Source organism: Cynoglossus semilaevis, chromosome 7, assembly GCF_000523025.1.
Source record: "Cynoglossus semilaevis isolate Cse_v1.0 chromosome 7, Cse_v1.0, whole genome shotgun sequence".
Classification (NCBI taxonomy): domain Eukaryota; kingdom Metazoa; phylum Chordata; class Actinopteri; order Pleuronectiformes; family Cynoglossidae; genus Cynoglossus; species Cynoglossus semilaevis.
This window is the reverse complement of record NC_024313.1, coordinates 4,814,289-4,827,973: the sequence shown is the minus strand read 5'-3', so window position 1 is coordinate 4,827,973 and position 13,685 is coordinate 4,814,289. Positions and strand designations below refer to the sequence as shown.

At 41.0% G+C, this 13,685-nt stretch overlaps 1 protein-coding gene across 3 annotated transcripts in view; it reads left to right on the top strand.

Annotated features, from left to right (window-relative positions):
- kcnk2b (potassium channel, subfamily K, member 2b) overlaps positions 1–11,858 on the top strand; it is a 35,830-nt gene extending 23,972 nt beyond the window's left edge. For all 3 annotated transcript variants that reach the window (XM_017033721.2, XM_017033720.2, XM_025056972.1), the window contains 5 exons: positions 1,139–1,256; positions 3,102–3,262; positions 5,983–6,178; positions 7,581–7,723; positions 9,959–11,858. In XM_017033721.2, the coding sequence (XP_016889210.1) occupies positions 1,139–1,256; positions 3,102–3,262; positions 5,983–6,178; positions 7,581–7,723; positions 9,959–10,315 (975 nt within the window). In that variant the 3' untranslated portion in view covers positions 10,316–11,858. The remainder of the gene's footprint in view (positions 1–1,138; positions 1,257–3,101; positions 3,263–5,982; positions 6,179–7,580; positions 7,724–9,958) is intronic.
- The last annotated feature ends 1,827 nt before the right edge of the window (positions 11,859–13,685 follow it).

Sequence of the window (13,685 nt, the reverse complement as noted above, 5' to 3'; positions counted from 1 at the left end):
GCCTGACCTGGATCAGGCTGCTGGAACATCTGTGTGGCTCCTAGACAACGTCAAATTTGCCAACAGATCCAGTCCTGATTCTGATTGTCGGTACCAAAAGGACCAATTTCAGGTGTCGACGCCTCCAGTATCCTACAGTTACATTAGGCCAAGAAACTTTTTTTGTGCCTTCTCATATTACCAGCAGTTGCAGGAAGATGTGAAAAATATGAAACAGCTGTGATGTTTTTTGTGGAGAATAAGAGGAGAAAGATACTTTGCATTTGTAAATATAATGTTTTTTTGGTCCTAAACACAGGCAGCTCAAATATCCCATCATACCTACTGGAAGTTGCCAAATCTCACAGGTTCAGGAGTAGTTTCTCCACATAAACAACATGACAAATTCTTTGGTTCAAACACACTTCGTCCCCTGTCCCTGTGAGTCTCCCACTGGACTTCACAGCTTCTTATGCCTTAGCGTAGGTGACTGAGGGAGTGGAAGAAGCTGTGCAGCTCAGTGTGTTTCCTCCAGCTGTTGGCCTCTCTCCTCTTTTGCATCCTGTCATGTGAGAGTTGCCCTGAGTGGGAAAACATGTTGCTGTTCTGCCTCCCGAGCCGTCAGTTGGTGTGTAAAGGGCTTGTCTCATGGCAAGGCTGCAAAGCTGAGGCAAGTGGACGTACTGTTACAGAACTGCTAGTAGAAACAAAAAAGTCATCCAGCTTGACTCATGTCAATCATTTCTGCTGTGACGCTGGAACATTTACACCCGTGACAAAATGTTTCAATACAAGTGTGGAACGGAGAACGAAATTCTTGTCCTGACTTTTTCATTTGATCTCTGGTTTAATTATGGCTAACGGATTAACACTATTGATACAATCATTAAAAATCTGTCTCCGGAGATCTGTCACACTCAAATTACTCCTGGCTGCAAATATCTCTGATGGTTTTACTCCAATGATGTTGCTGTGTGCCGAGTTCCGGTTTATTTTTTGTTGTATTCTATTTTTTGTTCTTCTTCTAGCATTTAAATTGGTTTTGTTATGATGTTTATCTTGGGTTTGGCATAATTTCCCCAGGAAATTGATGCGTGCTGCTGAGCTCGTGGACTTCCTCCTTCCCTACGCGCTGATTTTTTCTTTTCTCACTTTTCAGCAAGTGGTCTCAGCGGTTCGAGCAGGTGTGAACCCGTCAGGAAATCTGTCCAATCAGACGAGCCTGTGGGACCTCAGCTCCTCTTTCTTCTTCTCTGGAACTGTTATCACTACAATTGGTAAGGACACAGCAGTTCCTGGACGTCCACCAGCTCAGATCTCAACTCTTCTTCGTTCCACATTCACCTGACAATGTTGGCTCTTGTAATTCACCCAACATTTGAACAAATAATTAACTAAAAAACTAAAATGATCAAAAATAAAAATCACCATAATTCACGTAGTACAGCTTCAACTTTGTGTGGGAGAAATTGAAGCAGTGTGACACAAAGAGAACAATAATCATTTCAGGAGCATGTGCTCGTTCTCTCCCAGTGGCTACATAATCAATGAGCCTTCATCTCTCTCACTCTCCCTCTCTGCCTCTCTCTCTCTCACTCTCTCTCTCTCTGCCTGTAGCACATTAACACAGTATGAGGAGCTCACACACGTCCTTTTTACACCATCGTTCTTCCTGCCACCTCCAGCTGTAAGGACTGACTAATCAAACAGCACACACACACCCACACACACACACACACACACACATACTCTGCTGTTCTCGAACCCTGACAAATTGTTGTGTTGTTGTGAAGTGAGCTTCTGGGCCCTGTTGCAAATCTCTGCTCTACCGCCATTTCATATATATATACGTATGTATACACACACACACATATATAATTTGATGCTGTGATGCGTTCAGAGTTCAAGGATATCTGTCATTGTTAATAGGAATGTAGGAATTTCACAGAGTTTCTGTGTTCTCCCAGCTCCCTCTATGTGTCCTTCCCTCGGTGAAAGTCTGAACCGTTTCCTTCCTGCTTCTCTTATTTCCTAACTGCTCAACCTCTGATGTTCCTCTGATTCTCTTTTGTTCATGTCGATCATTTCACACACGTGGGCCAAGAAACCATCTGTCAAATGTTTAGATGATGCGTCAGGTGTTGCACGGTACTGCACAGGCAGCAGGGGGCGATGAAATATTCCATTGGGCTGTGAGATTTTTAAGGCGTAATGAAGGATTCTTCTCACAGGATTCTTCTTCTTAGGAGGACGTCTGGGAGCTCGCCTCCTGAGACTGATAATTAGGTGTAGTGAGCTCCATCTTTTCTGCCTCTTGTGAAACGTTAAATAATCAGCTGAATATAGACAGTGGTGTTGAAGAGTCCGTATCAGACCATACAGGTCCTGTTTACCAGGATATGGAGTCCAGCGACCATCTGCTCTGACAACAGTATATGATGAATGGTTCAGAGAGAAGATAAAAGGCAGCAGAGCAGCAGCAGAGGAATCATGTTGGTGTGTGTTTTCCTTCAGGGCTCTCACACACACACACACACAAGTCTGAAGCCACCATAGTCATTTTAGAAAAAACCTTCAGTTCTTCTTTTTTTAATCTTATGCTCTGTTGCTTTTGCTTCAACAGGAACAAGAACAGTTTTATTTCTAACAGTAAATGCAAATCCTGAATTCCCATTTATTTTTAGGAGAAGAAAAAGCACAGTGGGAGACGCCTGTGTCGTCTGACTGTTTTAATGTTTCCCTTCTTTCATTTCCATTCTTAGAACAGAAGTGTGTTCCTGTGTCAGACTTTTGTTAATGTCACGTCTGTGGATTCTCTCTCTCTTTAGTCGCTTTAATAATCGAGGTTCAGTCACCTTTTATCTCCACATCAGGTTTGAACTGATATGAAAGCACAATCCTCACTGAACTAAAAGTGAAGGGATCATAAAACTGCAGTGACATTCCTGCAGTTTTACTGTAAAATGAAAATGACCACGACGCCACAGGGACACTGTGCGGTTGTTGAGATTAGCCAATGGTGATAAAGACCGAAAACATGTTAATTAAATGATTGATTCATAATATTAATAAATAAGAGGACGGTTTTTGACATTATTTTTTTCTCTGTGCTCTGTCGTCAGGGTTCGGGAACATCTCCCCTCACACCGAAGGAGGACGAATCTTCTGCATCATCTACGCGCTGCTGGGGATTCCTCTGTTTGGATTCTTATTGGCTGGGGTGGGAGACCAGCTGGGCACCATTTTTGGAAAGGGCATCGCCAAAGTGGAGAAGATGATCGTGGTGAGATGCTCTTTTTTTTTTTTCATTAGTGAACCACCAGGTGTGTGCAGTGAGACTGTTTCACAAGGTGATCATTCAGGTGGAAAAGAAGGCAGCTGTGAAATGATGTTCCTGGACATGGTCCCTGTAAAACACTGCAATACTCAGGGGTAAAGGTCACAGCTGGACTGTGAGCACAGTCCCACTGTGGAGATGTCAGAGTAAATAGATGTATTTTCAGTCAACACTTGGAATGGTTTTTTTCTCTTCTTCAGGTTGTCATGTCAACAGACTCCAGGACAGCAGTGTTCTGTGTTATTCATACAGTCTGTCACTGTGCTCACATTAGTGGTTAATTAGGGAAACTAACTAAAATTAAAAATGTATTTATGAAGGTGATCGTCACTAACATCACAAACTCAAACACAGTTTTTACTCTCTGCCTTAACGTTTATTCAAACCAAAGCCTAAAAAATAAATCAAGGCCAACTTTCTGCTGGGAATGCATTTGGAAAAAAAAGATGAATTTCTGTTGTTTATACCACATCAGTTTGACGGAGAAAAAGTGAAAAAAGAGACAAATACAAACATCACCATAAAAGTCCAAACCAGTTTTCCATGGTTTTCATTTTTACAGACATTTCTGCACAGTCCTCATCAATGATGCACCGTTCAGTTGTAGATATCGAAGCCAAACCAACACGGAGAAATGGGTCTGCCTCATTAAGACCAGCCTCTGGTCCTCACTGGTACAAAGACTCCAGAGAAAACAACAACAAATACACATGCTCACAGGGATCAATTCAGCCCAATTCAGGAATAATGATGGAAGCCTATTATCCAGAGCCTGTGCCTCACAGTGACATCGGCCTCGACACCAGAACGTTCTGTTCAGTTCTGATGTACACTGGGACGACACCAGTCTTCACGGTGAATTTAAATGTGACTTTTCAGAACAGTCTGTTAGTTACTGATTAGGCTTGTTATGAAGACAACAAAGCAATTACACAGACTGTACGAACAGTGAAATAGACAGACACGCCAACACAAAAAGAAAAATGATGTAATTTACCAGACTGAATTCATTATCTTTTATCTTGACTTTATTTCAAATATTTTTTTCAAATAATTTTTGAAATACAAAGTTATATTTAGTGTATGATCCAAAAACTTCTGGTAGTTATTTTTGATAGAACGCATGGACGTAGGCTGAAGAAAATAAACATCTTGCATTTACAAAAAAGTAAACAATCATTTGCACAAACAATACAGTCCGTACAGTAAATCAGCCTGTAAATACAAGCAGCATAAAACAGGATTAACTGACACTTTGCCAGTTGTCTTTGCTATTATTAGCTTTTTGGGCTCAGTGCCGTTTTTGTCTCATTTGAGGCCATTCTGTCACTTTGCAGTTTCCAGAATGTTCCAGTTGCCTTCACTGTATTTTAATTATTAGTAATCTTCTAGCTATTTTGGTTTACAGTCTAGTCTTAATGGTCTATAGTTTAGTTTTTGGGTGGTTTTTTTAGCTACGTATTATGGCTTGGATTTTGAGGCAATTTTAGACACTTTTATTTGTTCATTCATTAAATGAAGAGTTTAAGAATGAAGCACCAAAATCTGTAATTACCGATTATTAAAATAGAAATATATAATGAAGCACATCGTTCGGTTCACATTCGTAAAATCTTTATTTTTTATTGATCACTGAACAAAAAGAAGAAGCTAGGACGGATTATAAGAGAAGTGAAGATTGCTCTGTTTTTTTTTTTTTTGGCTGTTTGGCATCTTAAGGAAGATGTTGACAGTTTGTTGATCAATGAGTATTGATTTGCGCCAGCACAAACTAAATCCTCCTCATCAGTCCCTTCACAGAATATTGACATTTTCAGATGATGTGGCGTCGTAGGGCTGACTGGCTGTGAGTCCTCTTCACTTTTCTGAGTGCAGTGAGGACATCAGACATGACAGACTTGCTGATCTGAAGCCTTCCTTCGCTTTTAATGCTTCCCCTCCGGCACAGTGCTCCGTGCTTACATAACAGGGAGAGGAAAGGAAACAAGGGGGAAGCAGTTGAAAGCAATCACCGCAAGTGGAAAAAGGCAGCAAAGGAAACAGCAGCAAGTCCAATACTGACCCTGATGAACATTTCTCAGAGGTTAAGCTGAAGGTGCAGTGATTAATCACTGAGCTTTTTTATTTGCAACGATTGTAGCTGAAAAATCTGATTAATCAATGTTACAGTCCAGTCACGTGACCAATCCCTGCAGCACATGTGGAAGGAAGTGAATGAGTGTGGCGACTATAGAGCAGTGTACATCAACCTCCGGTCCATGGGCCCAATCTGGCCCACCGAACCCATGACTGGATTTCAAAATAACTATCATATAATAATGCTTGACATAAATTTGGTTTTTTACTTCATTTTAGTTGATTGTCTGGCAACCAAGACAGTCAACCAAGAAAAATATTATATTTGGTTGTCATTATCATTTTCCAGTTTGTTCTATAATGAACTCTGTGGACGTACCCTACCAATACATGTGGTTCCAGAAAGTGCTCCTGCTAACAACTGCTAATGGATCATTTGGTTTTTACCAAGGGGATTATTTAATTAGTATAAAAACCTTTTCATCATTTTTGTTGCCTCCAGCCTCTCTGCGTCTGCCTTCAGTCTCCATTCAGAGCTCACTGCTTCTTAACCCTGACATACATATCAATTATTTATTGTCCACACACAGAAATGGAAAGTCAGTCAGACGAAGATCCGAGTCATCTCCACGCTGCTTTTCATCCTCTTCGGCTGCCTCATCTTTGTGGCCCTGCCTGCTGTTATCTTCAAGCACATCGAAGGCTGGAGCACCCTGGAGTCCATCTACTTTGTTGTCATCACTCTCACTACCATCGGCTTCGGCGACTTTGTTGCTGGGGAAAAAGGTAAAAGAGATGAATCTGTTGTGTGTTTATGTCTCATCTGTCCATTTTATAGAATTTTTTTCTTGATGAGTCAGGAAGATGTTGACAGTTAAGGAAGATGTTGACAGTTTGTTGATCAATGAGTATTGTCTGTGATTGGTTTAAAAAGGTTTAAGGTGGAAGTCAATGACACACGATACGTCTTATGTTCTTCTCATGTCCTTTCCAACTTTTCTGTGTCCCCATACCTCTTTGTGTCTTTCCTGTGTCTTTTCCTTTTAAATGTCTCCTATTTATGTCCTGTCCTACCTCCATGTGTCATTTTTCAGCACTTCCCTCCCTTTAAATGTCCTTCCACATCGTGTTTCCTCACCGATGTGTTACCCTACAGTCCTACTCATTTCCTATTGACCTCCCTGTGTATTTGCTGTGTATCACATGTCCTCGTGTCCACCTCTACTTTCTTGTCACATCCTTGGATCTTCATTTATTCGAGTCTCCTCCTTTCTGTTTTTTTGCAGAATAAACAGGGATTACTACAGAAGAGAAGCTTAACATAATTTGCGAGTTACTAGAAAAAAAACACAACATTTGCACAGCTGCTGTTTCTATCCAATGTACTGCACTGTTAATCAGCGATGTGATGAAATATTTTTTTGAAGAAACTAATGAATGAGTTATTGAGAAGTCAAGTCTATTTGCATCACCTACATTCACAAAACACACGCGTGAGTCTGACACTCAGTTACTCCACAGGACAGAGAAGTGAACGGACCAAACATCCCTCTTGTTACGCTCCAAGTGAGCAGAATTCATTTCGTGCAGGAACCCATTTGCTGCAGGGACCGCAGCGTCCAATTATAAAGCTGAGAGCTGCTAACATCATCACGTCATTTCGTGCAGGAACCCATTTGCTGCCGGGACCGCAGCGTCCAATTATAAAGCATCTGAACAGGAGCTGAGAGCTGCTAACATCATCACACACTCATACTTTTATTATTGATTTCTCAGCTTTATGGCCAGTCCAGACGGTTAAATAATCAAAGACGTACATTGATCAAACCGTGCAGCTGATCAGACCAGACCAACGACACAGCCCTCACCGTGGACTGTGTTTAACACAGCACTAATTCACTGATATGTTTAAAAATCACATGGAAATTCTGATTTGACTTTAATAGACATTTGAACAACTTTCATGTTAACAGTTAGTAGTTTTAAAATGCTGTAATTAAAAGGACACTTACCACCAATAGACCATGGATGGTTATTAATGGGTTATAAAAGCACCTCCTCTGAACAGTACTGAGATCAAACTGATAACAGCAGAATGATGATATGTATTTCTGGAGGAGTTCATTTATATTTAAAAAGTAATGAGGGTTATGAGAACGTAGCAATGTTTCCTTCTTTTGTCCTGAAGGTGGATCAGAGAGTCTGGTGAACCTGGACTACTACAAGCCTGTGGTGTGGTTCTGGATCCTGGTGGGTCTAGCGTACTTTGCAGCCGTGCTCAGTATGATCGGAGACTGGTTCAGAGTCATCTCCAAGAAGACCAAGGAGGAGGTGAGTGAGGAGTGACGTACAGGAGGAAAAGTCACACCAGAGAAAATATCACATCAGTGTTAGAGTTGTTGAGGAGGACGTGAACGTTCAGATCTTACCTTTAGTTTGACATTTTATGAGCAGAGGTTTAGTTTCTAAAACCTCTTCAAACCCAAAGACATTCCTGTGTAGAAGAACTGTTTCCTGTCGTTCTGTCAAGACAGGAGCAGGAAATAGAGATGACTGACCTACATAACAAGAAAAGGCCTGTTTATGTACATCAGCATCAGTAAACATTTGCCACTGTTCGTGAAAAAGTGAAAACGTAGTTTATGTTTTTTTTATTTAACACAGCGGAGACCAAACTTTCTTAAAGTGAGGAGTGGATTAAAAAATGAAAAATACCCAAAGGCGAACTGCTCCTCCTGTGATACATGTTTTTTATACAGATCAAGTGGATTTTCTCATGTATTTATTCCTAAACCAGTGCTTTAAAAACATCTGATTAATTCAAACTGCAGCATTAAGTTTGTGAAAATTATTTCCACAAAAATGTTCTTCAATCTTCAGAGAGAAGAGAAAGTTGTTATTTTTTTAAATGTGAAGTACGATTTCTCTTTTTTACTTGAAGCTTAAATATATTAAAATATCACCTTTAGATAAAGTCTAAGTACCAATAGCTAAATGATGAACAAAAGTTAGCCACTACATACAGTACAGTAAAAGTTTAAGAAAATCTAAAATCATCGTCATGACTTCATCAACACTGTTCATTACTACTACAGTATTAAGCCACAAAAATGTCTGAGGAAACGCATTAAAGAACGTCACAGCCTTAAAGTCTTGGTTCTTGACTTTTCTGAACCAGAGAGACACAGTTATAAATGATCCAATCTTTTAAAGCTGAGTGAGACGCAGAGCCGGGGCTGGAGGACACCCGGGGGACCCTGAACCACATTTATAATCCAGTCCTGTTTTCAAAAAGTCTTGAACTCGGCGTTCTGGGAGAATAAGTGGAAATGAAAGTGAGAAAAGAAAAGAATGTCACATCAAATGTAATGGTCTTTACCCTGGTGTCTGAACATGACAGTAACACAATATCTGCTCCTGAATGATGACATCACTTCAGTTCTTCTGTTGTAGGTGGAGCAACATTTGCAGTGAAGTCACATGTCTGATAAAAGCCATCGTTGCTCAGAGTGACAGATTCATTTTTAACTCCCCGTTGTTTCCACTCATCACACCATCGATCAGAAACCATGGGAAACAAACAAAAATTAACAATCCACAAAGTCAACTATTCACATCTGTTTGACTGTTTTCAAACCTCCCCGTCGGTGGGCGACCTTAATGACCTGCAGAAAAAATTTAATGTGAATCATAAACGGACGTTCTTTCACAGTGGCGGCTAATTGCAGTAGAAGCAGAGGTGTGGGAGAACGCCGAGGGCTGTGGGCCGTCCTCCAAACAGATTAATGCACATGACATTTACATTGAAAAGACTCCATTACTTTGGCTTTTAGACGTTTCACTTAGATTGTTCATTTCCATTGACCTATACTGCCTGACGCTGCTAAATGAGTCTAAAAATAGAACGTCAGTCTGCAATATTCATGAAGATTTAAGGCTCTCACCAGACACTAACATTCAGTTGGACATTTCTTTGTGTTTATCCCCCTTTTTCCTTTTTTTTTCTATGTTATCCTGTTGTTTTAATGATTTGTCAGAGAGTCGTCAACGTTGTCCACAGTTGTTAAATTATCAGTGATTCATTTTTCTTTGCAGAGTTTTTATTTTAATATAATGGTTTATAAACTGGTGGTGACGTCTGATTGCAGACACATACTGTTGAAGTGACTCATGCACTAGTTCCTTTTTACCTCGAAAGTCTGACAACTGTCAGGAGCTCTAAAGGTCACTGGAATTGTGAGGGTGTTAAATTCATAAAGTCTGTTGGAATTAAACCACTTTAAAGTAGCGCTAATTAAATGAATGTGTTGTGTGTTTGAGCAGCGCAATCCAGAGTGAACCTGACAACAACAACAACAACATTCAGCCTTCAATATTCTTACATCACACATGTTACATGTTACATGGTTACAGTCAGAACACAGTCTGCGTTGGATGAACTTTATTCCTAAAGAAACGTCTTGATTCCCCTGCATCGTCCTCCGTATCCTTTATTCAGAGATGTGCTGCCCAGGCTACATTAAATCACCAGGCTGGCGTTAATGTCTACTCCTTCTCTGGCTGCAGGTCGGCGAGTTCCGAGCTCATGCAGCCGAGTGGACGGCCAACGTGTCGGCAGAGTTCAAAGAGACGCGGCGGCGCCTCAGCGTTGACATCTACGACAAGTTCCAGCGCGCGGCGTCCATGAAACGCAAGCTGTCATCAGAGCTGGGCATCAACGCGTCCATGAACCAAGAGATGACGCCCGGCAAGAGGACGCTGTCGGCCAACCTGTATGAGGACAGAGAGAGTTACCCCAACCTGAGTCTGTCCCTCAGCCCGGTGTCAGGAGCCCTGAGCAGAAACGGCAGCCTCTACCTGAACGGGCTGAGCCCAGACTACGCCGATCGAAGGGAGATCCCCATCATCGAAAACCTGAAATGAGAATAATCTGATCCAGTCTGCTGCAACAGCAGAAAGAGATTCTCTTTGTGGTTTCCTTTCTTAGTGGAAGGCTCCGGAAGTACTTCACAGGCATGTTTGAAGACAAAATTGAAGAAGCTGTGTCCTCAGAGGTTCTGTCCTCCAGTCCAGTGTCTTTAAGTCCACGTGTGACGTCACGTGGAACAGCTGTGCCAAATATAAAACCGTGTTCCCGTCAGGACGTCACTGTCAAAGGCTGGGGTTTTGTAAAGTTTCTGGGCGGGACATTGATTAAACCTCATGTTGATGTAGCGCCACACACTGGTCACCATCCATCGTGAAGCCATAAAAAAGTCCTGAGAGAAAAGACAGAACTGATGACACGTTCATGAATAGCAATAGACGTAGCTGTTTTCCTCCTGCTCAGTTTCCAGAGACTCTTAAATCTGCATCAGATGTTGAGGACTTGGTTCTTTTATTTTTTATTCAAGGATTTTTTTTTCCGTTTTACACCCCGCGGTCAGAGTTGTCGGCTTTCTTGTATTCACCACACACTCTGCCCTCAGTCAAGACCTGAATGTTGACATTCACGTTCATGCTTCAGGACAGAGATCGAGCTTTTCACCCTAAGGAATTACCCACTTGTGCCTTACTGAATACCACGATGAACATGTGAGGAGGAGGAGGAGGGTGAACGGACGGATCGTGCACAGCAGTGATAACGAAAATGATCAACACAGTGAAATTAGGAACAGCGAAAATGTTCCATCTCCGTTGTTTTAATCCCGACTCAATGAACTGAAATAGTTTTATTAGCTTCAGTTCCAGAAACATTCATTGAACATCAGAGTCCTCATTATCATTGCTTTCATTTGTCCGTAAAGCGTTGAAATGCAAGGAACATTTCATTAAAACCTAAAGGAAATCTGTCTGTTTTTACCAAAGTCACAGATTCCTAACGAGACTCGAATTTTTCATCACGTTGTTAAAAAGAAATCAAAAAGTAGACTGTCTTTCTCACCTGGAATCACCATCAAAATATCATTACAAACACCCTGCAACATGAATATGCTTCCTGTGTAGCACCACTATATCTGTTCATTGCATTGGGACGTCACAGTATCAACCTGGTGTTGGTAGAAGTCACGTGCCTCACTTTGTCTTTTCCCCTTGTCATGCAGTTTCTATTACTGAGGTAAAACTGCTAACATTACACATCAACTGTATCGGCCTTATGGTCTGCTCCATCAGAGGACCAGATCTACAGGCAACATTGGTCTACGTTCAGCTCAGATGTTAGATCAGTCTAAGAACGTGTGAGAGTCTTTCTGGATGTCAGACACAGACCAGATGAATCTTTCTGGGCCAGAACAGGGCCATCCCTGGTCCAGCTGTGTGGGCCACTAACAGCTGTAATACACTGGAAAACATTTGTTACATTTTTTTATTTTTGCATTTATTTATTTATATTTTGTTTCATATCAGTACGCACAATATTTATGTCCCGGCTTTAATGGAGGGCATTTTTTACAGATCCAAAGTCGACTCTTTAACATCGTTGAATGTAAAAAAAAAAATCTCCATTACTGCAGTGACATAATAATTATATTTTTTCTCATTTTATTTTCATTCTGGGTAATGAATGGATGCATGGTATAAAATTCAGTACGTCTTTCTACGTCATTGAGTCAAATAATCGGCAAGAATTTCAAAACAAATATTCTTAAGGAAAGCGAAAGCAAACAACAAACAGGAAGTTAAACATTAGACACATTTGTAGTGTAATTCTCCAAAGATATCGTGTCGTACCACAGGTTGTACCACAGTCAGGTGTAGGTGACGGTTCTTGACGTGGAAGAGAGACCACAGTCACCAGCAGAAGACAGAAAACAAGTCTAACTCTGACGCATTAGAAACTTCTCATCACGTCTCATTAATGTGCATTTCCTACAGCATTAACTCGTTTAAAGTACTTTGGTTATTTCTTAATGCATGCAGCTGCAATAAATGCACATGTAAACTCAATATTAAGGAAGGTTCCAGAGGATTCTAGGAATTATCGTAATAATGCATTGGAACCTCCACAAACCAAACAAGTAGACATCGGTGTCTGTGTTTCTGTCCTCTGACCATGGAGTGGTTTTCACTCAGAAATCATTTTACCCACTCTCTAACGCTGAGTCTGTTCCTAGTATGACATATAAGAGGTGTTGACAGGAGAGAAATATTTCCCATCTGCCACTGAAAGACACTTTTTATATTGACTTTATTTACCAGGACTAAGATTTTGATCCTTCAAACCTGTTACTATTTCATCGAGGATGGTGCCATGTTTTTTTTTGTCAGGTGCCAATATATATATATTATTTATCATTTATCCATCCAGTCTGACAGTTTGTCCTCTGAAAGCCTGAACAGCTGGTCCATCACCTTCGGCACAGACTCCGACTCGTGCTCTGCCTGTTCTGTAAAGTCAATCGCTGTCAGTTGAAATCAAGTCAGAGAGGCAGCAGGGAACAGAGAGGAAGAAAACGGGGGGAAAACACAGGACTAAAAATAGACTGCACGCTATTTTTATCCACGTACGAAAAAAACTCCCATCATCATCACTCCCTGCACGTGACGCTCGACTTTCACCATGTCGTTCCTGCCAGTGGAGTGTAACGTGATACGCCACATGCTGGAAGACATGAAGAAGGAGGCGTATGAATGTGTGTGTGTTGTGGAATTTAAGGGGACACGTTTTCTTTCTTTCTTTTTTTTTTTTCTTCTTCACATGCATCCTGCTCTTTTTCCCAAGGTGACATTTTTTAATTAAGTCATCCACTAATGTCAACATCCCAGTTACAGGCATTATGAATGTATCGTTCCATTCACCAGGGAGGAGATTAGCTTCATTATGAATGTAAGTACATTAAAAATGTATCACAGGGGAGTTCAATTAGCCGCGTGGTCTCAAACCGGCAGATAAAGTGAGGCTTCCTCGACTCACCGCCTCTCAATTATTTAAAAGAAAACCATGCCAACATGAAAACAGTCGTACAGAGAGGTGAAGGTCTGTCACGTGGTTCTATTTAGAGACAGCCACAGAAAAATATGCATTTGTTGTATAAAAGAACTCCACTGTAACTTTGATTCTTTGTGCCATGTGTAAAACAAAAAGCTGTTCACGTGAAGGGTATTGTTCACATCTGGACATCGGAAAATACGTCGACATGATTTCAGCCACTTGTTGCATGCTGCTTTTAAGTGTAACTTCCAGAGATCACAGACTGAATGTGTCTGTGACGTCCGGCTCTTCGTGTAGGACACACACAGGTGTTTCCACTGTGAATACGTCACCACCGACTTTTCAGACAATTTAGAATAAAATTTTATATGCACAACAACT